Below are 25,986 nucleotides of genomic sequence, written 5' to 3'. Positions count from 1 at the left end.
CTCCGTCTCTCTGAGAAGGATCTTTATCTCGTCACACTCTGCCTCCAGTGGAACAATGTTGTCTTCACTGATGCAGAACTGGCAAACACACTCTTTGTCCGTCCTGCAGACATTGTGCTTCTTGCAGATCCTGTTGTCCAGTTTGACCTCAGGGTCGAGTAATGTGTGTCTCTTCAGGCCTCTGTGGTGAGGCTCGAGTTGGATTTCACAGAAAAATGTCAGACACTTAAAGCAGGACTTTGCGGCCTTCAGTTTCCTCAAAATGCAGATGTCGAAGGCCTCACCTCCATGCTCCGCAGCAGATTCATCAAAGACTTCTCGGATTGTCGTATTGGTTTTTAACTCCTCGTAAACGTCTCCTTGCAGAGACACTGGCATTGGCCGCTGTTGTCCCAGTATCCGCTGATACAGACCTTGCAGAAGTTGTGGCTGCATGCGATGGACACGAGCTCAGTGAAGACCTCCAGGCAGATCAAGCACTGAAACTGTTCTTCACACAAGAGACTGCTGCAGGAAGACATGCCTGCAACATTACGTAAACCACAAACATTACTTCCTGGAAAAATATGTCAGCATTTGTTTTTCATCTCTCCAACCGACCAATATGTGAGCTTGTGTTTTCTCTCCCCTCTAATACTCTGACACATTGAATAAGCCAGATTAATTTAGACTAACTGTATTTTGTCATTGGATTGCACACTCTGGGTTAAAGGTGCACATACAAACTTATTATCTGGCAACGTAAAAAAGAAGCACATATTTACCAGCACGCACAGATGTCTTCAGTCTTTCTCACCTGAGGGTGTGATTACTTCCCATCCACGTGCTCCGCTAGCTTCAATTAAACAATGGTGCAGCAATTACCTCCATTCAGATGTCATGTTTCTCTTTAGTCCATCATCTTAACTCTGAATATCTTCCTTGTGTGACAGTCCTGCCACCCCTCACGCTGCTATGCTGTAGATCCAGTTTTAGACAGATGTGAATTAACCCTTTGAAGGACGAGCTAACACCAACTGGCTGTTGTCCCAATTTATAGAAACCTTTAGCAACTAAACCTACTTTCAACCAGATTCATTTATAACTAGTCAGCTATATCCCAAAAGCTGACTCATTTATGCTCATATGAAATCCCTTTTTTACAGTTTTCAATCAGTACTAGCCAATCCACTGCAACAAGGGTTTCCTCTGATCCCCCCTTTTTTTTCAGAGGGGAACCCATCCAAACAAAAGAAAAGATTAACATGGCTCATGGGTGACTGAGAGCAGCAGCTTAGCAGATTTACTCTTTTTTTTTTTTCTTCTTGGAAGCAATTAAGGTTTTGTAAGCAATCTTTTATATATATAACTTACAAAAATCCATGTATTTGACAGCGAAAAAGGCTTTTAAGAGTCTTTCTATTTGATCAAATAAATACCCGACTCATATTATGATGAAAAACAGAAGGGATTCAGTGTTTTGCTCATTTCCTCCAACACATTTTTGTAAACACAGACATAAACATTGTCTCCATGCTGAATCCAAATTGTGCAAAAAGGGTATAAAAACTGAAATGAACTGCAGATTACCATTTAATTACCATTATTTGGCATGTTTGGACTTAAGGGAAAACACTGTTAATAAAAGCTTATTATTGACTACTTGGAAGTTGAATGAGCTTGTAGGAAAAACAACAGAGAAGAGAAACAACACTGATGACTTGTTTTCACTAAGTATATGTTTAATACTCAACCATGATTTAGCACATTACACTGAGGAACAGCTGATGGGTTTAACACAGATAAAGTAGGCCTACACCTTAAACACTTTACGCTGCTCCCTCACTGTCCAGCCAGAGACACACAGTATTTACATGAACCTACAGGACCTGCATGGCAAAACATCAAGTCTCAGGGAGGAGTAGTGACAGGCTCGAGTTTATGTACAGGATTATAACAACAGGCATCGGACATGTCCATGTTGGAGAAACAGCAGTTGCAGGTTTACAAGATGCGTCACGACACAATGATTCACAGCACACCAAGCACAAGTCAAGTCCGAACACTTATAGCAACAGTATAAAAAGAACCGTCAGAGCCGCATTATCCAACTAGAGGCTCTGTGAAAATAGAGCAATGTCGCCATCTTCTGGTTAAAATCACACATCTGCTCAGAGAACAACAGAACAGACAACATTTAACTTCAACAGTTTGGCTATCTAATTCAGTCAAGAATGAAGCAGTACACATACTATCTAAACTCAGGAATAGTAGCTATCTATCCGTCTATCTGCCTACTCATCTATCTATCTAGAGCCAACTGCTGGATTCAGTACAAAAAGAGATTTAATTAGGACCCGACAGTCAGCTTCAGATGGCTTTGAAAGGAGAGAACTGTCCTGTACAGTTTTTAAAGGACCATACCAGTGTTTTTGCAAGTTTTAGCTCCTTTACTACAGCGTATATATACTTCATATAACGACTCATGTTGTTGTGTTTCAGATATTTAAATATTTTTTCTACGTTGCAGGCAGCCATTGTTTCTTTTGTTTTCTACTCAGAGTAGAAATCAATTAGCAGACTCCTTAAACCTGCTTGAGTTGCGTCAGCCATCACAGCAAACATCACATCTGCAAGATTTTTTCCGTCCATTATTGTTGCGGGGTAATGCAGTTTAATTGATCTGAACACACTCAACAATAGTCAAACTTTGACAAAAATAAATGCTGATTTAACATTTATTGTGAGGAAATATGCTGCTCAACCTGTTCCAAGAGTCTAAGCTAATTGATTTCCATATTGCACAGAAACAAACGGAAACCAATTACTTCCTGGAAAGAAAGGAATACTTTTGAGAAGAGTACAACACTCATGACACAATGTTTAAGTGCAAACAAGCCAGCCTGTAACACAACAGCAAGTATACATCATTAGTAATAAATACCTAAAAAAAAATGTAAAAACACTGGTACGGCCCAAAGTTTAAGTAGCTTAGTCATGGGTCTAAATAAACAACAGCAATTTCACCAGTAAAGGTTGAGACGAGCCCTGTTTGAAAAAGCAACATCACCCACATCTGAGTTTCTATCAAAACTTAACTTGGGACGAGCATCACCTGATGCAGGATGTTTGAGGTTCTTCTACATTAATAATCTTAGAGGGACGGTAATGATATACAGTCAGCGTTTATACTGGATGTTCTGGTGGTTAGTTTGTTGATTTTTGTCACTTAACAGAAATCTTCTAACAGCTTGCACAGAAGGTGAATAGGTGAGTTAGGTGATTTTTTAGCATAGATTCTCGTGTGACCATAACCTCCAGATATTTTTTATGCTAACACTATTGTCCTTAAAATACATGCCATGCTGATTTTTTGATTTTCAGTATCAGTGAAAGGCCCTGATCAGCATGCTGATAAATCTGCAGGGCTCGAACCTAAACGACGCAGATCCTTCAGTCGTTGTTTCTGCTTCTTAACAGGCTGCAACTCACATGTAAGCACCACAAATCACCCACACACTCTGTCATCCTGGCAGCTCAGGAAGATCTGCCCACACTGCTGTACTCATCCGACGATTAGCAACCGCAAACACTTGGGATTCACAACACTAAGTTCAGATTTGAAATGAGCACAGAGAGACGGCCGTTTTGTACTGACTAAGTTAGGAGCGTCTTTCTTTTCTTTTGCTTTTTAAAGTTTGCTTTCGTCTTCCTTTAACTCTCCCTCCTCCTCTTCCTCCTCCTCTGGCGGTCACATGGCACAGATGGTAAGCCAATGGCACGGCCTCAATCAGACCAGAATTTGCGTGTTTGTGTCAGCGTCCCCTACATGGTGGGTACGCGAGCTCTTGGTGTGTGTGTTGACGTGTTGATTAGTGTGTGAATGATGAGTGTGTGTGTGTTTAATCTCGTTGATTTCCACATTCTTGTGTTGTTGTTGTTGTTGCTCGTGTGTGTGTTTGCCGTGCACGTGGAGGTTTTTATCCTTGCTCTCGCTGTGCATGCGCTCCTCACGGGTGTTTGTTAGGTCATTGTCAACGTGCGTTAGATCTTCATTTGTCTTTGCTCGCTCCTCTCGATGTGCTCGTGCGTTGATGACCTCGTCGATCCAGCTCCTGAAGCGGCTCACCCTCGTGTAGAGAGCAGGAGAGGAGGGGTCAGAGCAGCCGTAACCCCCGGCAACAACCCCAGTAAGGACCCATCGACCTGCCTCACCGAGGCAGACCAGGCCGCCTCCAGAGTTGCCCTGACAACTGTCGCCATGGAGGAGGCTGGTGTCTGGAGGACTGCCGGCACACAGGGTGCCGTGGCTGGAGAAGCTGTCGCCATAGCGCTTCTTACATTGCCATGACGACATCAGAGGGACCCAGGATGCAAGAACTGAGTCTAGGAGAGAGGGCAGACCAGATGATGAAAGAGGTGGAATTAGATGACCAGTCCATCAACAGGAAATTAATCAGCAATAATTTTGATAATCGATTACTTGTTTAATCAATTATCAAGCAAATATGTCAAACATTTGCTGGTTCTAGCTTCTTAAAATAGATAATTGTTTGCTTTTTTCTGTTTTATATCACTGCAAATTGAATATATTTAACTAATGATGGGCATTTTTATAAATGATCAAAAATCATCAAAAAATAAATATCAAAAATAATAATTAACAGATTTCAGTCATGAAAGTATCCGTTAGTTGCAGCCCTACATGCCCTGAATCAAAGTTTGAAAGTCAAAGTTACTTTATTAAGACAACATTTACAATTATAAGAGGTTATTCTTATATTTTTATGAACTACTCATTGATGTAACATTTGAGACAAGCAGCCAAAACCTGCCACAAAGGTCAAATTCTAACCTTTAAATATATTATAATATTTATTTATAAATTAAATCTGATGAAAATTTATGGAAAAAAGAGTCGTTTGCAATGTCATTGTTCTTGTTGTTGTTATGTGTGATTTCATAGATATGAGCATTTAAAAAATTCTGACGTAAGCGTCCCGGTGCTATAATTTGTTTTTGTTTTTGTAGCTACATAAGAGCTGCTCTCATCAACATCATGTTGTTTCATAAAATCTTAAATCTTCACATTTTTTACTGCTCTGCACTGGTTTTGCATCTAAAAGATATTTTTAAATACACATACCTGCTCCTGTCCAGCCAGCTGTAACCATGACAACACAGGAAGATGGAGTACTTCCCCCTGATGCTGCATCTGTAGTAGGAAGGCATGCTGCATTGGTGTTGCGGTCAAAGGTCATACAGTGACCCTTGGTGCTGGGCAGCTTCAACAAAGCCAGGTCATGACCTCCGCTCTGACCCTTGAACTTCCTGTGAACCACCACCTTCTCCGGGGTGAGAGTCTGCTCTGAGGCCCCGACACGCACCACGTACCTGGACGGATCGCTGCCAAACCTGGAGGAGGAAGAAGAAGAGAGGGAGTGACAGACAAGAGAGGAAACCTAAGGTGGATTTATTACTTCACACCTCCTCCTGTGAGAGAACTGATGTAAAGCTCAGCTGTATGTCTGATTTACCTGCTGACACAGTACGCAGAGGTCAGAGCCCAGCAGGGACTGATCAGAGTGCCGCTACAGAGAGGACCACCATCTTCACTCTGGGACTGAAGCCACACCGACACCTGCCATGGCCACGTGGTCCTGAGACAGAACAGGAAAAGATCACCATCAAAAAAAAGTGTATCTGCTGCTTTGACATCTTTTTCCTTCTACAAGGAGTTATTGTATCACTGCTTATGCTGACTGTACGTTTCTTCGTTTATTTATTTGAAAAGAGCTGCTGCAGGAAATCATTTTCTATTTTTTCTGTGCGCGAGAGGATTTTAATCAGGAAAGACCCTCCTGACACCGAGGTTTGGAGAAACACACAAAGACAACAGCTTTCAAAATGTGAGATAAGTTCAAGGGAAGGCAATTCAAAATGCTTTACATCAAACATAAAGAGCATTAACAGAAGATATTAAAATACACATGACAATATAAAAAGACACATTTAGGATTTAAAAGATTAAAATTTAAAAAAATAAGATACAATAGAAGCTAAAATAGAATAGTTACAGTTTAGTGTGAGATATGAATAAACAGTCCCATATTTAATTTATTAAAAGATGGCAGGTTTACTGTGTGTTGTTTGTTTAGTAATTTGATTAATTGGAAATTTGCACCAATAAATATCAACTAAGATAGTTCCGGCATTATTTGTAATCCTGTAGCCCTGTCAGCATTTTAAGTCCCTTTTTTATAGCATTTCTGCATTAGTTGTGAGAGTCTAGTGAGACAGAAAAAAAACATGGAAGAAGAGGCGACACAATCAGTGAATCAGGAACGTCATTTCATTCATTTAAACCATTCGACCATCAGGACGTCTGGAAAATCTAGTTTTAACATCTTTTAGCTGATATCCTGCTCACATGCTGCATATTCTTCAATAAAGTTTTGATCAAATTACTGAAACACAGAAAGCCTGAGACCTGGTGGTGTTATTCCAACAGTACTAGTTGGGCTGCAAAGAATTATTTTCACTATCCAATAATCTTCTGATTATTTTTTCAATTAATCAACTAATCGTTTGGTCTATAAAACATCAACAAACATCACTATTTCCTGGAACCCCGGGTGATTTTGTCTAACAAACAGTTTAAAATCCAAAAGATATTCAATTTAATATAATGCAAGATGAGGAAAAGCAGCAAATTCTCAAATATTTGGCTTTTTTGCTTAAAAAATGACAGAAACGATTAATTGATTATTGAAATAGTTGCCAATTTTCTGTCAATAATCGATTTATTGACTAATTGTTGCAGCTCTAAAGTAATGCAAAGATGGCAGGGTGTGGGGGTTTATTAGGGGCCTAAAATGTTGATCTGGTCATGATCAATCCTTATTAAAGAATTCAAAAGATCATTTATATATATATGAAAATGTGACTGCTGGAACTGAATCATCAGTTCTTGAGTCGCCAGGATGCAGTGTCAGATTTGGACAATCTGAAATACAAAATATGGTTCCAAATCCTACCTGAGCATGTTCTCCTCTCCTTGCTTCCTCCTCTTGCTCTCTTCCTCCCCGAGCTTCCTCAGGCCGCAGCTCAGCTCTTCCGGTTTAACTTTTACCACTGACTCCTGCGGCGTGACGTCACACCTCACCCCTGCATCCTCCCTCCGTCTGCAGCCCTGGATACTCTGACCCAGAGAGGGACACTCTCCCAGGAACTCCTCCTTCCCTGTGCACCTCACCTGGTCCAGGTGGATGGGTCCTTTCCCCTGACCGAACCCTCCGGCTGCTACCGCTCCACCGCTGTAGAGAAGATGCGTGGATTAGAAAATATTAGAAATAATTAGAAAATTTTTTTTCTATCTGTAAGTCTTTTTCATGCAGACATAAACGCTAACCTGTGTCCGAGCTGTCTGCACACGACGGCTGCATTCAGGTCATTCCATCCAGAGTCACAAATACTTCCCCAGTCACCATGGAGATACACTTGGACTCGACCCTCCTTCCTGCTGCTGCCGCCCACAAGACGCACCAGGGGACCTGAAAGAAAAAAACCCCAAACAAACACAACTCTTATTAATATTCATATCTGTGCATCTACATACTGCAGTCTGCAGTCACAGAGAGCGCGTTAAATGTCTGCTGACAGGACTAAATGTCATCCGGAGCCTGGTGTCTCTTTCTTCAGCCTCTATTCTCATTGTAATGGACTGTGTGTCTACAGGAGACGCAGGACCTCTGGGGTGCTGAGACAGTAAACACTGCTTTATTCTGTCTGCTGTCAACATGTGGCATTTAAACTCTTTGGACAAAACACAGACACGAAAGGAGCAACAACTGTTTGTTTTTTTTCATTCCTTATTCTACTAAAGGGACATAGATGGATAGAAACGTCTTGTGCATCTTGTGTTTATTGTTATTATATTTAGAAATTCGTTTTAAGTGGACACTTTTACAAGTATAAAGCAAATATCTCATAGTCTGGTATAAGACCAGCTTTCTGCAGGGACAGTTTGCCCTTTTTGGTACAAAATTAATTGCAGATGCACAGTCACCAAACTTCTGCAGTGCAGTGAAATGATAGTTTGTTGTTTCAGTCATCTTCAGTCCCAATTATAGTTTCACTAAGCTGTAGGCCGACGCTACCTAGCTGCAAATCCGATAACTACACCCTACTCCTCTGCTGTCCATGGCTTCAAGGAATTTTTGGTTCCCCCCCCATCTTCAGTCATCTCACATTTCTTACCTGTGGATGGTGCGATAACTGGCACCTCATTGGTCTCCTGGCTGGATCTGGCCCTGCAGCGCACCCCGACATCCTCACTGTGGGAGCAGTCGGTCCGACCCCAGATCCCGTGGCGACAGTCCAGCAGGGAGGTCTCAGATCCTTCGCAGCGGACGTCGTCCAGCAGGATCAGACCGACGCCCTCACCAAACGCTCCATCTGACACGACCTCAGCGTGACCCCTGCAGGTGCAGAACAGGTGAACGTCTACTCTTGTGAGGTAGGATTTACCTCATTAGTAATATTTTGTGTTGTTTTACATTATAAAAAAGATCCAAACGCTCAAAACTACAGGTGGATTTTTTCGGTTTTTAAGCTAACCCTTGTGTGTTTAAAGTGATATTTAAAAATCATTAATGTTAGTAACATGTTATTTCCCTCTAAGTCTGAATTCTTGTTTAATTGTACTCCAGTCACTCGAGGGAAATAAGATGTTTCTGCAGTTTCTCTTCAAATAATCAACGGCAACATGACAAGGCAGTAAATTAGACCCAGGAAGGGACTAAAATTTTTTGTAAGGCAAGAGAGAATGAACTTAAATTACTACAATTCATGTTTTTGTAGTGATAAAATATAACTAAGTAACAATGAATTCAAATGTGTGTGTGTGTGTGTGTGTGTGTAGGTCATTCACTGTCCCTCAGGTTGTGGCATTTTGATACATATTTGGCAGCAACATATGACCCGTCTGGTTCTCTAAGGAGTATTTTTAATTATGAGAGGTCATTAAGCTCTTTAAAATCTGAAATTACAGAGTTGAACTAAAAAAATAAATGTTCCTTATTTCATTGAATGTTTTTCATTGTAGGAGGAAGTGCATCTCTGTCTCAACCTCACCTATTAGACAGTGACCACATATTCTGTTTTCTTTTGGTTGCCATGATCGTCCTTTTTCGATCACTAGTTTGTGATCACTGAGTTTGTACTTGGTGAGGATCTGTCTCTGCTTTCTATCTCTGACAGTAGATATTCTGCCGATTCATAATCTGTTTTTATGGTTAGATAACGTTCTAATCTACTTTGGCTTTTAGTTTCTTCTTCCCAGTTGTGTTATAATTTGGTTTACTCTGATTGGTGTTTGGAAAGCAGTGTTGGTGTGAGACTGGTCAGAGTGTCTGAGAGGAGGCAGTTAGATAAAAAGATAAAAAAGAGTTAGATTTACATAACTCAGTTAGTTAGATTTAGAGTTAAAAAGAAACTCTGCAACAGTCCAAAATAAAATTGTGAAAATATTCCAGTTAAGTATGTAAATACAATTAAAAAAACATTCATATAAATAAGGATGTACAGTAATCAGTATAGTGACCGAGGTTTTATTTTTTTTATTGTCTTTATCTATTTTACTATTGTTATCATATTTCATATATTGTATTGGTTTTATTATTTCATTTTTATCAATTTGTACTGTTTTATCAGCCTGTAAATCATCTGTAAATCACTTTAAATTGCACTGACCTGTATGAAAGGTGCTATATAAATAGTTTTGATTGATTTAGATATTGATAAAGTCGCCTTTTGTTGAGAGATTTGTTGAAAATGATGTTTAAACTGTTATACTACTGTATTACTTACATAACACTGTATTTAATTACAGTCATCTTAATAAAGGAAATTTGATTTGGAAAAAAAATTAGCATGCTGTTCCAAACAGAAGACTAAATTATACTGATATCATTAAGTTTGAGTAATAGACGCATATTGATTAAAGCTTTGATTAAACTGTAATGTAATGTAACTGTTATAAATGTATCTCTGTGGAGTTCTGCACCAAAGCAAACTAGTTCTCATCTTCCACTGTGAACCAACTTGAACGCTAACAAATACAACGTGTGTGTTGGGTTTGTTTCCGTACCTGTAGCCCAGCTGTCTGCAGACCACGTCGGCATGCTGCTGGGTCCAGTGGTCGTCACACACCGTCCCCCAGTCACCGTTGTGGAAAACCTCGACCCGACCCTCCCAGGGACTGTCTCCTCCGACCAGACGCACCACACCGTCTGAAACAGTTTCACATTGTGTCCCATTATAACAACTTCCTTTGGGGACGTAGATGTGATTAAAGGCAGATACACTTGAAACAAAATCAATTATGCAGCCGTAAGGCCAGAGATTACATTTTACAGCTCCTGCATGTAATATTTTAAACATTATTATATTATTTGCACATTAATTATTAATTTGTGATATAAATATAAATAAGTTAGACGATCATGACAGCAGAGACAGTATGTTAGTTCTCAATTCTCATAAATCCTGCTTGTCACACAGAGGATGTTATTGCTCCATACTGTATAATTTATTGATGTTCAGAGGCTAAAAATAACAGCTTTAAGCCTATCAGTGTGTACAGTAGTGTGTGTGTGTGTGTGTGTGTGTGTGTGTGTGTGTGTGTGTGTGTGTGTGTGTGTGTGTGTGTGCGTGCGTGCATGCGTGCGTGTATACTGTACATGTACCGGTATAAGGGCTGCAGGAGACCCCAGCATCCTCCATGTGGTCACAGTTGTGCTGCTCCCAGTCGCCATGGGGACACTGATCCAGGATGAGCTCGTTTCCTGTGCACTTCACAGCATCCAGCAGGATGGGGCCTGAACCCTGACCGAAGTGAGCCCACGACCAGGCCTTCGCCACACCACTGAAACACACACACACACATAAAAGTTGACTATAGGGGACTTTCATTTCTACTTTTTTATAACAGAGATATACTGGAAGATTCAGGGAACTGGAAAAACTGGAAATCTTGTTGAAATATCTGAAGGAATTCTTGATACTTGCATTTAGTTTCTGATACTGTATTTGTAGATATGTGAGGATTGAACACGCACATTCAATCACTGGGCTCAAATTTTACCCAGTTTAGGTCAATATCGCACCAACACAATACTGGGTTAATGTTACCCAGAAAGCCACTCAAGACAAAATGGTGTTTTGACCCAGTTTTATTGTTATTTTTTATTTTACTGTTGGGTTATTTACCCAGATTCATTTTTTTTATTATCTACTCTGCTCTTTTTAAACTTACATGTCACAATTTGGTATTGATTGTTAATAACTTGTGTATCTTTTGAATGTCATGTGCACATTATTTTGTACAAGAAACAATACATTTGTGACAGTTTTTAGCTAAAGCTTGTTGTGTGTAACACTGGGTCAAAATAACAGATTGCTACAAGTTAACCCAATGATCTGGGTTCCTCAAACTGGGTGACATTTTAACCCAGTGATTTTTTAGTGTGACTTGCTTCCATGACTCAGAATATTTGCTGCTTAATAATTCAAACACAGATATATATTCTTGTCTAATTAACAGTTTATTCTTGGTACATTTATTCACCAAACTACAAATGGTAACCCTTTTCCCATGCTAGCTTTAAAGAGCCATGCTAGCAGCTCTTTGAGGCTGCTTTGAGCTAAATACTAATGCTAACATGCTCATAATGATACTATCTTAGGTCTAATGTTTGCATTTTTCACCGTAGTTTAGCATGTTAGTATGCTAACATTTACTATTAGCACTTAAGACTAAGTACAGCTGAGACTGATGGGAATGAGATTAGTCACACTAAATTATGATTTTTGATTTAATCTTAATGTTGGTGCTAGATGAAAAGTTCACCAAGTGATTGCAATTCATCCTGAGGAACAAGGATGTCTGTACCAAATTTCATGGCGATCCATTCAGTGCATGTTGAGATATTTCACTAAAAACCGCAAATGTGAACCTCATGGTGGCGCTAGAGGAGAAGTCAGGGGATCACCAGAGTCATTAGGTTTCATCCTATGGTAAACATTTATGCGCTAAAATGAATGGCAATCAAACCGATAATTGTTGAGATACGCCAGTCTGAACTAAAAAGGTGGACTGACCAAACAACCGACTGACATAAACATAAACCTGAGTTGTTTTTAATGCTGCCCAGTTCTAACCAAAGCAAAGAAATAGCAAAAGAAAATACTCTAAAAATAAAGATAATGTCTGAAATACTCCAAATAAATAATGAATAGTTCGTACAAGGATGCTGTTGCTTCATGTTGTGATCATTTATTGATGCTGAAATGCTTTAAAGTGTATGTTTTTGTGTGTCCGTGCATTTCTCCTGTACTGTGTGTACAGTTGAAGTTCATGTTTAAGCTGAAAATAACATGCAAAGGGTTTGTTAAAAGCACAGTGAAGCACAGACCACTTTTAGAGTAGAATAATGACATCAGAATACAGGAAGTAGAAGATGGATGGAAAGACTGTTTTGTCCTCTGTGCTGTCACATAGGAAGCTGTGAACAGGTGGATGGTTGTTGTCAAAAAATCATATTTGTTTGGGGAATCTGAACATTCCTACTGGGAGGGGTGGTTGTTGTAAAAAATATGAGAAAGCTTGTAAGTGTTTGATGCACCTACCTATTGTAGGGGGGAAAAAAGGAAAAACCTGGTGGGTAAACAAATCATTTTCACTCAGTTTTGCCTTCAAGTGTCAAATCACATCAGAGCCTTTGTGCAGCTGTGTGAGAACCTGTGCGTCAGTGTCAGGGCATTTATTATTTAGAGGCACAAACACAGATGATGAGGCGTCCCTCGATGTTCGAGGAGATGAAATGCAACCTTTATGTCGAACATGGAAGAATTTCTCTCCCCTCACAGCTACAACTTTATCTCTGTTAGACAGTCAAAGTTCTCTGCTACGCCTCCTCTGTCGGGGCTGAAGTCTCTCACTGCACGAAGGGAACACCTGCAAAGATTCAAACCTTCACTGCGGTGTTTCCCACTCATTTTTTCCTCACTTTTGTGAGAAAAACCGTGATCCAAACGACACCCATGTTCTCTGTACCAAACTCCTCAAGCTCACTAATGGTTATTAACCCAAGAGCATCAGATAAATAACACAATTTTATTCCCTATTAGGCTTTAAAAGAGAGAGGAAGCTCCTCTTTGTCTATTTAAAATACTGATTCAGTGTCCAATTTATACTGTTCAGATTGACCCAAATACTTTCCAGTACTGGACACTGGTCACTTTGGGTCCAACGCTCAGTCTCTCTCCACTTCACCTTTGATTGAGCAATAACAGGAAGTGTTTTTCCAACTGAGGGCCTTCCCAAAACCAGCAAGAGGTGAGAGGAAACGGACATAAAACCGTCTGACAGAAAGTCTCCACCAGCGTTGATGAATCAAACTTCACTACCACTAAACAGAAGTGCAGGAAAAGAGGAAATGTCATGAAAATCCAGTCGCTTCGTCAAATATAAGAACACTTCAAGACTCACAGTATCTCCAGTATCTCAGTAAATGCAGGCTTCAATTCGCAACCATCTATCACATATGCTCACTTTGGGGATATTGTACATTCACTGGTCAACACTACATAATACAACACACTGGCTGAGCGAGCGAGGCATCTGTCGGTATCCATGGTGACGTCTGTTTCATGCTCATGGTGGCATCTGTGCCCCGGAGTCAACAAATCTCATCAAAAGACCAAAACCAATAAAAAATTGATGCCACTAACAAGAATCGTGTGTGTACGCAGAGCCTCATATATCTTATTCCTCTGCGCCATAGAGCTCTCAGAAACTATTAAAAACACATCCGTGAGTCACATCTTTGCACCGGGTGACATGATCCAAATGCAACAAATGTGTATTAATCCACAGCTGAAAATAGTCCCCAACAAATGCACTATTTACTTCAGTTTGAGTAACATTTTCTAAAAACTGCAGCTAATTTAGAAAATTACTGAGCCTTTTTTAATGAAACCATATATTTGTACCCTGTTTTTAAAGATTTAAGGAAGGAACAAATAGGGCTTAATGCCACAGACAGAGAAGGGGAATCAGAAAGTATTGAAAAATGAAATCACATATTGCTGGTTTTGGTGTTTAGTATTTGTTGATAATAAGAAAAATATCAAATAACACCAGCCTTATACTTGAATGCAGAGTCTCCTCCACAACTTCCAGTGTGATTTAATGTGTGAACCCTTAGTTAAAGTTCTGGATCTTTCAATGAGTGAGAAGGAGAATATGTCGTTTTAAGGATTTTAATGAGATAATTAAACTTTTTTGTGAAAAAACTACATTAGACACAAACTATTATTCAAAGTAGAGTATTTTATATACATCATAAAACACATCTGGAGGGGATCTTTAAGGGTGAGTAAGAAGAGATTGGTTTGAAAATGTCACCACACAGATGTTGACCTGGTTTGAAGTACATGCAGTACCTGAAGCCCAGCTGTCTGCACACAACCTCTGCATCTCTGTCGTCCCACTGGTCATCGCAGACGGAGCCCCACCTTCCTCCGTGGAACACCTCCACTCGACCCTCAAAGTCTTCCTCGCCTCCGACCAATCGCAGAGGAGTGCCGCTGCCTGAGAGGAGGGAAACAAAGGATTTATCAAAAAAATCAAATTTACTGTAATTAAAAATAGTTATTACTGCAGTAGGAATACATAACACATACTATATGGTCCATTATAAAAGAAAAACAAATAATCTTCAAATATAATCTCTTCCTTTCTGTCTCTCTCAGGTGTAAGGGGGGGGGGGATTATTCAGGTCTGGTTGCCATGACAGTCTGGGAAGTCACACTGACCTTCCGGCGGCTCACACACCACTGCTGCCTCGTTTCCATGGTTACAGTCCCCAGTGACGAAAGTCCTGCTCCGGCAGGTACTCAGGGTGTTCTCGTCTCCATGGCAACCCAGACGCTCGTAGTGGAAAAGGCCGGAGCCCGAGCCGAACTGTGAGTGCTGGAGCGCCGTGCCAATGTCACTGTTAATAAAAAATCACCATTATTATTATTATTAGTCATATTTATATTATTATTATTATTATTATTGTTATTATTGTTGTTGCTGTGCTTCACTGTGTCTCTCTCTCCCCTCTCTGCCTCCCTTTTTCTCTCTCAACCCTTGACTTGACCAGTAAGAGCAAGTATCAAGGTGCTAAGACGTCGCTGCAACGTCTGACATGTATTTATCTCCTCCTACCTCAGGCCCAGCTGCCTGCAGATCACACTGGCGTCTCTGTCTGTCCAGTGAGAGTCGCACACCGCCCCCCACTGGCCGTTCAGGTAGACTTCAACCCGCCCGCTGCCGGAGGACGAGCCGCCGACCAGACGAGCAGCGCCTGACAATTAGAGAGAGACAAACAGGTAAATGCTCAGAAACCTGCCTCACTGTGTAAATGATGACACACAGTCAAACACAACAGTCACATAAACATACAATGCTGAATGTTATTATGCTTCTCTTTTTAGTGCTGAAATAAATCAACAATTTTGATAAACGATTAACTGTTTAAAACTGCATTAATCATTTATTTTTTTGCCACTTGGGGGCAGCACTACAAGCTGTAAACACTATATTCACATATTATCACCTTGTGAAGTTCATATGACGATCAAATTAGCAAACAGTTGCCTTTTTACACATTTAACAGATAAAGAGCAACATTATCATTCATTTAGTGTCGTGTTTCCAGTCAGCTGATGAATTTAAGTGCAATATTCACTCTCTTTTTAGCTCCTCCTGAGACAAATATCTGCTTCTTTGGCTGCTAAACGCTCCACTGTGTTCACCGGTTAGTTGCTAACTTTGTCTACATGTTGTTTAATGCTGGGCAAGTAGCGTACAGCGTGTTTATCAGAGCCTTTTCTCTCCATTACAGTATCTCCAGTATCTCCAGCTTTCATTAACAAGGATGATGAAAGCTGAGTTTGTGGGCCAAAAAAAAAACAAAACAGTGATTCAAAATAGATTTAAACACTCTGTAGAACTAAGAGAGTTATAATTTTCTGTGGCTTCATGACTAAAAACATCCCCTTTCACATTACACACAGTCATTTGATTCATTGTGTTCATACTGTATTAAATTTTTGATTAGTGCAGCTTTAAGTCATTTAACTGTTTTATATCATTGTATGGATTGTTGCGACCAGTTTGAAGACATCACTTTGAACTCTTATAGACTGTGTGGTGTTTACATCCTCTACATTTATCTGTGTTTATGTCTACAAGTTGCAGGAAGTTGAACCACAGAGTGATTGTACTTTCTTATAGTTATATTATAATAACTGAGTACATTTCAGATGTGTGAGGAGAGGAGAAAGATTAGACAAAAACTAGAAAAAATAAGATCATTTTGTGTAGCAGAAATATATTTTCTTCTTTCTTATTCCTTTATTCATCTCAAGACCCCTCAGATTAATTGTGGGGCCCCTTTAGTCGGGGTCTCAACCCTCAAGTTGGGAACCAATGGACTGAGTGATTGATCAGGTTATCAAAAAATAATTGAATTAATTCATTTTCAAATTAATTTCAGCCTTGATTCTTCCCGTGTTACACTGTTATGACTGATTCTCTCAATACTCGATAAAAGTTTTGTTATTTATCTGTTTTATTCTACACTGTAAAACACTTTCTAACCTTGTTTTAGAGAAGTATTAAACAAATAAAGTATATTAATCTAATAAATGGTCCTAGATCAGTCACATCCTGGTGAACCACAGTCGTACCCTGGTGGCAGTCGCAGTAGGCCCATCCGATGGCTCCAGAGTTTTGCCTGAAGAAGCACCAGGGGTTGGACTCTCGATCTGGGTTCCTGCAGTAGCTGTGGTCTCCCAGCCCTCGGCCCGGGTACTGCATGACGTAGTCTGGAAACTCTGTCCACTTCAGACAGGGGGCGCCAGAGTCCGTCTGGGACACGGTGCCGTTGTAGTATCCCAACTCAGTGAATCCCTCAGAGCAGGACAGAGGCACTGCAGGGAGACAAGGAGGGAGGGGAGAGAATAAGTGGATGCTGAGGAGAGAGAGAGAGAGAGAGAGAGATGGGAGAATAAGATGTTTTGGATGAAAGGAGGATGTTGAGGATTCGGGTCAGAGACGACAATGTGAGTAAAAGAGAGTGAAATGGGGAAAGTTTGGGAGAAGTGAGAGGAAAGAGGAGTGGAATTGCTTTCATGGAAATCACATTATCCCTATGTCTGCATTTTATCTAAACATAAAGGCTTACATGGCAGATTCTCATACGCTGTCCGCTGCCACAGCAGGATCCTGATTAATGCCTTCACCCTCACTGATTCGTGTTGAACTGGTAAAATTTCCATAACCTTAAACCACTCTCACTTAACATGGTGGTGACCAGATACTTACAGTAATCTTCTCTGTGAAGAGGAAATGTGTGAGAGAGAGAAGCTTAGAAAGACTGCTGACATGAAAGTGTAGCAAAATTAGGGCAAAAAAAAAAAAAAAAATAGAGCAGCGTCCTATTAAATTCACACATTACTGAAAAAGAATAATATTGGAGACCATAACAAGCAGAGTCGTACACATCCAAACACACATAAAGACACAAGACATGCTAATGTGTTCAGAGGTGCAAAGTTAGTGCAAAAGGTGCAAAATGGTTTGTTAAAGTTTCCAAATGTATCTTCTGAAATGTGGAGGAACTGTTGCACAATCATCTTGCACAATCATCTTGGTTGTTTTTGTTTTTATTCAGTGTCTTGAGACTAAAAAAATTTGCTTTGACGTGTGAAATATGATATTCTGAACTGCCCAAAAAAACCACATGTGCCTGTTAGAAGAATTAACATGTGAAATGTCTAAAGCACAAAACAATCCCAACGTTTAAATGCCACAAGTCTAACAACCAAAATCAAAACCATAAATGCAAATTTTATAGAACTATTAACAGATATACAATCAAACAATCAAAACAACTTCCAACCACCATAGACCACAACACAACTCACCATTCACATTAAAAAAACCACATGTGCCTACAGTATGTGTGAATATATCACATGTGTTTTCCACATGTGATATAGCAGAAAACAATATGATAAATACACATATGTATAAATAAGTTAATCAAATAAATCAATAAATAAATGTACTACACTTGTCTGTTTTGGCAGACTTTATGCTTTTCATCCGTTACAGTTCAGAAAGATATATTTAACTTTTTACTCCACTATGTTTGTCTGACAGCTGGAGCTTCCCTCTACTGCACCAAACATCTTTTTAAAATGAATAGGTGTTTAAATTTGTATGACTTTCATTTCTGTCACGTTTCCTTACAACATAAAGAATATATACTTTCATAGCCCGGTGATGTGATTGTCAGAGATGATAAATGTCGCCTGCTCAAAGCACTTAATGCGTCTTTAAGCCTTTCTCGAGTCGAGAAAGGCTCCTTAACAACCTGGTGAGAAAAACTGTTGACCCACGTTAATAAAGTTTAATTCAACATATGCTGAAGGTTCCCTGCACCAGCTGAGCTGACTGCAGGTACCTATTTTTCTATTTTCCTTTAGTTACATTTGGCCTCATGTTCTGTTTCACACAATTTACTTTTGAGATTTATGACTATGGAGAATAGCCAGCCATCATTCAGAAGTGGTCTCTTGTTCACATAGGCTGCAAATATTTATATCTTCAAGGGCCTTTGACTGATGACTTTTGATTTTGCACTTTTTATTAAAGGATTTTATTAAGGTTTCATGATTTATATGAGCATATGTGACACAGGCCTCTTTGATATGAACCATTTTTTTATTGTCATAATAATAAAGATGCTTTTTGAGCATCTAAATCTTACTTTTTAGCTTCTTTAACAGCTGTATACTTCTTAAATTATTCAAAATGAAAGCCTTTGGTCTGTTTGGCAGCGCTGTCCAGGGTGGAGCACCATGAGAGAAGTGAAGTAATCTATGCCTCCATATTTACAGCACCCCCTCCCAGAAAATAGTTCCAACAGCCCTGCCCAAATATTAAAAAATAAAATCAATAAGAGATTATGAGATCAATGATTGTATAAATAAATAGATAAATGAATCAATTAATTATTAAATGATTTAATAAATCATTAAAACTCAACTAATTATTATGAAATGTCATTTTTGTTGTCGTTAGTCACCGCCCCGTCATCTCTCAGCCAACCAAACTATATTAAAATGTATCGTTTAACTTTTTCATATGATTATTTACTTTATAATAGGCTCTATGTATACGTGTGTATATTATACAGTATATCTCATTTGGCGGCGGTGGCGGTTGGAGGTGGAGCAGGTCGTCTACTAATCAGAAGATCGGCGGTTCGATCCCGGACTCCTCCAGTCCACATGTCAGCCTGTGCAAGATACTGAACCAGAAATTCCTCCCGATGGCTGCTCCAGTGGTGTGTGTGTGTGTGTGTGTGTGTGTTAGATTAGATGCTGATGAGCAGGTTGGCACCTCACATGTGAGCCTCTGGCATCAGTGTATGAATGCGTGTGTGAACAGGTCAATGTCGGTATGTAGTGGTCGGAAGACTAGAAAGGTGTTATATAAATGCAGCCCATCATCCATTTATTTAATGTCGAACACTTCCATAACTCCTCAGATTCAAATTTTACATTAAAACAAATAATGTTAAGATCCTCTTTTTTTGTCTTTTTTCATCTATCTGTTCTTTCATCCTTCCTTCTATTATTTCCTTTTTCGCCTTATGTGTTTCTTTACATCCTTCTATCTTTCATTTTTCTTTCATCAACTGAACTGAAAGGATAAAAATCCCTGAAAGCAAAGAAGAAGAAAAAAACCCCAGTGAATTTCTACATGTAATTTAGTATTTTCCCCTCTGCGGTGTTGCTACTTTCTCTTGTGGATTTCGGTACTTCCTTTTTTCTCTGCCAGGGGGTTTTGAGGCCAAGCGGCTACTAAACTATGATTAATGCAGAGGTGCTTCAGTAACCACCAACCAGTCTTATCTCTTCGACACACACAGCTTGGCCGTCCTGGAAAATTATCTACGTGGTGCAACCCTCATGCCCACTTTGCAGCCTAACACACATACACCAACAGATTTGCTGCATAGTGGCTGAGACAGAAACACACACACACACACAAGCACACACACACACACAAACTGGGTCCAATTTGGAGGAAGAGAAGAGAAGAGGGAAGCACAGGAGAGAAACAGGGAATCAATGCCCATAAACAACCCGACTAGTATCTAAACCTAAAAGAGCTTCTGACTACAAACGAGGAGAGGCGCGAAAAAGGCGTCTGTCCCTTTAAGAAACATGACACAGGAAGAAACCGAAAGTTAAGATCCTTCTTTAGAAACAACCAAACTCTTTCTCTCGTCATTATTTCTCTTTCACAGACCCACACCAACAGAGGTAAGCAGCTTTTGATAAGACAAACTTTCACAAGCACTCTTAAGACGTGTAATCTATGTTGTAAATTGTAGTTTTATACCACTTCCTGCCTTTTTTTAGCCCTTTTTTTGCTGAGAAACACTGTTGTTTACTAAGACACAGTTACAAATGTGTTGTCTAGTTGACAAAGTAGCCCCACCATGAGGTTTATTTAGTGAGCTTTCACATCACCTGATCTTCATCAGCTGATGCTTTGTGCCCCGTTGTCATGGAAACGTAGACGTTCACATTTTCTTTAAGGATTTATTGTGGCTTGAAAGTTGAGATTCAAAGGATCGTTCATGTCCTTGGAAAGTTGACAAAGGAAAAAAAAAAAACTCATCACAAGTTCCGTTTAGTAACTGTTCTGGAGCTTTCGATCATAACATGCATGATATTGTGGTGAGATTATTTCTTGTCAGCTGCTGTTGCCAAGTAACTTCAGACTTTAAGCCAGTTATCTCTTAGTTTATGACAAATAAAGGTCCCTCACTGTAAAACTTTATAATATTTTTGATGATTGATCCTGATCTCGGGCATATACATACATTTATCCAATCAAATGTGATTAGGGGAGACTAGCTAAACCCTGCTCATCACTTGAAACCAGACTTGACAGTTAGATTGTGGGTAGGACAAGCTAGCTGTGTAAAAATCAGTTAGCAAACCTCAACGACAATTTCGAAAGAATGTGGTTAATGTTTAGTTACTCCCTCGTCCTCCAACTTGTGATCTAACAACCTGGATGAGGAAGACCAACTGTCCTCTACAGCTGCTGTCTTTGCTAAACCACAGCCACTTTTGAACGATCCAATCAAATCTGAAGGATTTTATTTATATATTTCACCAATGCAATTTTCAAAATTTCCCTAAATGGTTTTGCAAATGTTTTATGTAGAGAGAAATGCATTTAACACATCTGTCAGTCCTCAAGGACACACACACACACAAAGCCATTTAGATAGAAACACTGAATGTAAACAGAAGTTTGTTTGGTAGAAAAGTCCACGGGGTACCTTTAAAAGTGCCCAGAAAAAAATGGAAATTTTAACATCCACAATTTTATGACAACTCCGTCTGCTGATGAAGACAGTGTGGTGTGATCAAAAGCTCCAGAGCAGCTACTAAATAGACCCTGTTGAGATCAAGAATGAGCTTTGTGTGTATGTGTGTCAAAATTTATTTAACAGTTTGTTTGTTTTTTCAGAAATGGCGTCCAGCAGCAGTCTGTTATCTGAGGAGCAGTTTCTGTGTCCCATCTGCCTGGACATGTTCACTCAACCCGTCTCTACTCCGTGTGGACACAACTTCTGCATGTCCTGCATCTCGTGCTACTGGAACGACATACCAGTCTGCCGGTGCCCCGTCTGCAAGGAAACTTTTGAAACGAGACCTGATCTCAAGGTCAACACTTTCATTTCCGAGCTCGAATCGCAGTTCATGTCGCTTCAAGTGACAGACGCTCACATCTGGAGCTTAGACCAACAGCAGGCCGGCTCTGGTGATACGGTACAGTGTGATATTTGCACTGACACCCAGCAAGAGGCTGTCAAATCCTGTCTGGAGTGTCTGACTTCCTACTGCGACGTTCATCTCGAGCCTCATTACAGAGCTGCCGGTCTGAAGAGACACACGCTAGTAAAGCCTTTGGCGAGCCTGGATGACAGGATCTGCAAGGAGCATAACCGACTCCTGATGTTGTTTTGTAGAAAGGACGATGTTTTGCTGTGTGACGTCTGCGCCAGTTTGCGCCATGTGAGCCACAGCGTCGCTCCTGTGCAGCAAGCGTACAAAGAGAGGAAGGCTCTGGTGGGGGACACGGAGGTCAAAGTGCAGCAGATGATCAAGGAAAGGCTACAGAAAGTGCAAGACATGAAGGCGTCCGTAGAGCAAAGCAAGACGGACACCAGGGATGTGATAGAAAGCAGCGTGCGTGACTTGACGGCGCTGGTGTCTGAGATTCAGAAGGTCAAGGAGGAGCTTGTAAAGGTGATTGAGGAGAAGCAGAAAGCAGCAGAGGAACAAGCAGATGGTTTTATCAGCGGTATGGTGCGGGAGGTCGTTGATCTGGAGATTACGGCGGTGAATCTGAGGGATCTAAAGCAGATGGATGACCAGGTGCGTTTCCTCCAGAGCTTCCCAGTGTCCTCCCTCCTACCACACACCATGGACTTGTCCACTTTTAGTTTTGACCGCCACCTGGGGATACAGCACATACGCAAATCTTTGAGCAAATCAGTGTCTCAACTGCGAGTGTTGCTGGATAAAATGAACACAGAAATAAATCAATCCTCCGAAGGCGCGGACGTGTCGGACGACACCGAGCTGAGACACATGCAGCGGTTTGAAGTGGACGTCCGGCTCGATCCTGATACAGCTCACCCTCTGCTCATTTTATCAGACGATGGCAAACAAGTGAGATACAATGAGGGTTTGTGGCTGAACCAGAACCTGAACCCGAACATGTTTACTGTACATCTCGCCGTTCTGGGACTAAGAGGCTTCTCGTCATGCAAGTACTACTTCGAGGTGTTCGTGGGTAAAAAGACTGAATGGTGTCTGGGAATGGCCACGGCGTCGATCCAGAAGAGAGGCGCACTCATTCGGGGTCCTCACTCTGGACTCTGGGCCATCTGGTTCCTAGGAAATAAGTTTGAGGACTTCAGTTCACCGAATGAACCGGTGCACTTTGGGAAAGTGGAGAAGGTCGGGGTGTTTGTGGATTGTGACGGAGGTCAGATATCGTTCTATGATGTAGATACAGCCACTCATATTTACTCATTCATGGAGTGTTTATTTACTGAGGAACTGTATCCGTACTTGAATCCTTGTGATAATGAATATGGTTCAAACTTGGATCCGATGATAATTGTTCCTGTCCATAGTACGTATTGAGGCTTCAGTGATTTGATGGCTTAATTACTAGAATGCAAAAAAAAACATTGTGTTGTATTTTTCATAGTGACTGAATATATAAAGCATTTTTTTCTGATTCTGCTAGCTCACTTTGAAATCAGCAAGCTTTCCGGTTGACCTTTTGAGCCCTTTTCATAGGTCTGAAACCCAGCTGGCTCACAGAAGTGACACTGGAGTTCCCCCTTGTCAAAAAAAGAAACAAAAACAAAACATGAAATTAATTAGAAAAAAAGATCTTAAAGTAAGTAAAGTATAAACACATGTACGTAGGGCTGCATCCAATGATTATATTCATTATGAATGAATCCGCTGATTATTTCCTCAAATATCTTTATTGTTTTGCTTCTAAAGTACAAAAAAATGCCAATTATAATCACCCAGAGCCGAAAGTAATTCAGTTTCAGTGGGACGTATCATGCACATGTTTATATTCTCGGGCTTTACTGGAATATCTTTGCATGATTTACAGTTACCGGCACTATTTTTGTCTCACGATGGCAGGATGACAACAACAAACACTGATTAAACTACAAATGAAATATCAGCCTCACATTTCACAGTCCACAGAAACGTCTCAGGTGCAGGTAATGTGATTTCACAAAGTATTGCCTCATCGCTCAGAGACGTTCCTTCACTCGGGCACTTACGACGATGACGCACGTCGTGACGTCAGTTTTAAGTGCTCGGAACTGGGCCACGCAGTAACTCATAACGAAGCTTTTTCACAGAAGACGTTTTTGGCATGTCCCGGTAAGAAAAGCACAGGTGTAAATAATAAAATGAGTGATGGCTGAGTTTCATTTAGCTGCTCCAGTTTTCAGGGTCTCGGTATTGTTCATGCTGACTCACACAGGCGTCACGCTGTCACGGCTTACTGGGACACTTGAATGGGAGTCAGCCATCGTTAATGTTATTAGTAACACCTGTGCTCTTCTATTATGACAAGTCAATGGCTTGTGTGGAGAAAAAAAAAGGGCCTATGTGTTCTACTACAAGGCGAAAATCTAGGAAAATAAATCAATCAGAATTAAAGGTTTCATCTAATACTCATCATTCATCTATTAATGGTTGTTTCTACATTAGTGGAATCAGTAGAGCAGTGAAGGGGTTGTTATGTTGGATGGTTAAAGCAGCAGAAAACACAAAAATGAAGAATCAAGTAGAAAAACAAACACATTTCTTGCAGCCCTCGTGCTTGTTTTTGAGCTTTTAAAACAGTGTTTTTCTTCCTTTTTTGGCAGTGAAGCACACCAGACTATAAACATAGTGTTTTGACATGAAGTACGAGAAACAAGTGTTTTTAATTTCACAAATTCTTTAATTTGAAGCCTGAAGAGGAATAATATTGCAAGTAAAAAAAGCAAAAAAATAGAAAAAATAAATCTAATTGATATACTAGAAGTGATTGATTTGTTTTTCTTTTTAATCATTTTGAGACTGAAACTAGAATCTGTGCTGTAACAGGTGAAAAACACTAATCTGTATTTGTGACACAAGAACAGCAGCTGATGTGAAGTCATATTTCAGCAAATATATATCAGCATGTTTTTATTTTATATCCTGTACACTAATATTTCAGATAGATATCAAACATATTTATGTTAATCACTGTAAGTCGTGCCTGTTCTTATATTTATTTCATGAACATGTATCGTTTGCTGTCATCTGTGTTGATGTTGATTTATTTAGGGAGAGATGTGCAGATTTTTTCCCCCCAAAATCAGATTGTTAAAAAATCCTGCACTACATGAAAATGAAACCAAAATGAGTAAATAAATGAATAAATAAAAATATTTTCTTTAAAGCTGCATATACTCTGTACTGGGAATGAAACTTTTATAGTCAGCTTGATGAAATTTTAATAAAGTAAAAAAAGCATTACGTAACATTTTCATCCCTGTCTTAACCCTCATTTTCCTCTTCAGTGAAACCAGGACATCTTCAAATGAGCGTCTCTCTTTTTGTTTATACTTTGATCTCTGTCTGATTTTCATCCTAAATTCACTCTGCTGTTAAATTTCACTTCCTCCGTCCCGTCCTGTATGTCTCATTGTGACAGTATGTAACAGAGATCAAGCTCTGTAATTCATCTCAACACCCGCAGCATTCACACACACACACACACACACACACACACAACACTCGCCGCTAACACCCTCCTCATTGCCACGAGAACGGTACTCTGCCCATCGCCATGGGAACACTCAGTCTCCCTGCTCCCATAATCCATTTCCCAGCCACAATGAGTATTTGACATGGTTCGAGGCTCGCTGTATGGGGGGTGGGTGTGTGGCGACGGCATCCTCCACACAAAACACACATTTTATGAATAAATACAGGGGAACACGGGGAAAATGAATTTATGTTTTTCACTGTTTACCTCACCTCACATCCTCTGATTTTGATATAGTCAGAGGAACCATACGAGCATCTTGTGCAACATTTGCAGATGTCAACCTATTATCCAGGTGATTATCACTTTAAAACAGCTTCAAGGTGGTTTCCACACGATCAAACACTGCCGGTTTGGCTGCTTCCGCTCACAGACGAGAGGTGTGTTTGTAATTACGTGTCATTTTTTTACTTGTCTGTGAACGTGCGCTCGGCTGTTAAAGCACA

The 25,986-nt window shown here is 40.1% G+C and overlaps 2 protein-coding genes across 2 annotated transcripts in view; one reads left to right on the top strand and one right to left on the bottom strand.

Moving 5' to 3' along the window:
- Nucleotides 1-1,312: 1,312 nt before the first annotated feature.
- LOC137172171 (neurotrypsin-like) overlaps nucleotides 1,313-25,986 on the bottom strand; it is a 32,231-nt gene continuing 7,557 nt past the window's right edge. The window contains exons 3-14 of the mRNA XM_067576460.1: nucleotides 16,783-17,025; nucleotides 15,257-15,395; nucleotides 14,860-15,038; nucleotides 14,488-14,635; nucleotides 10,728-10,906; nucleotides 10,130-10,271; nucleotides 8,239-8,459; nucleotides 7,391-7,532; nucleotides 7,017-7,295; nucleotides 5,517-5,639; nucleotides 5,126-5,394; nucleotides 1,313-4,365 (exon numbers count right to left, since the gene is read on the bottom strand). Coding sequence (XP_067432561.1) covers nucleotides 3,770-4,365; nucleotides 5,126-5,394; nucleotides 5,517-5,639; nucleotides 7,017-7,295; nucleotides 7,391-7,532; nucleotides 8,239-8,459; nucleotides 10,130-10,271; nucleotides 10,728-10,906; nucleotides 14,488-14,635; nucleotides 14,860-15,038; nucleotides 15,257-15,395; nucleotides 16,783-17,025 — 2,660 coding nt within the window. The 3' untranslated portion in view covers nucleotides 1,313-3,769. The remainder of the gene's footprint in view (nucleotides 4,366-5,125; nucleotides 5,395-5,516; nucleotides 5,640-7,016; nucleotides 7,296-7,390; nucleotides 7,533-8,238; nucleotides 8,460-10,129; nucleotides 10,272-10,727; nucleotides 10,907-14,487; nucleotides 14,636-14,859; nucleotides 15,039-15,256; nucleotides 15,396-16,782; nucleotides 17,026-25,986) is intronic.
- On the top strand, nucleotides 20,140-25,175 carry LOC137171994 (E3 ubiquitin-protein ligase TRIM39-like). The gene is made up of 2 exons (XM_067576241.1): nucleotides 20,140-20,433; nucleotides 21,659-25,175. The coding sequence occupies exon 2, from the start codon at nucleotides 21,661-21,663 to the stop codon at nucleotides 23,344-23,346; it is 1,686 nt and encodes a 561-aa protein (XP_067432342.1). The 5' UTR covers nucleotides 20,140-20,433; nucleotides 21,659-21,660; the 3' UTR covers nucleotides 23,347-25,175.

Source organism: Thunnus thynnus, chromosome 20, assembly GCF_963924715.1.
Source record: "Thunnus thynnus chromosome 20, fThuThy2.1, whole genome shotgun sequence".
NCBI classification, from domain to species: domain Eukaryota; kingdom Metazoa; phylum Chordata; class Actinopteri; order Scombriformes; family Scombridae; genus Thunnus; species Thunnus thynnus.
Note: the sequence above shows the minus strand (reverse complement) of the source record. Positions and strands in the feature narration are given on the sequence as shown.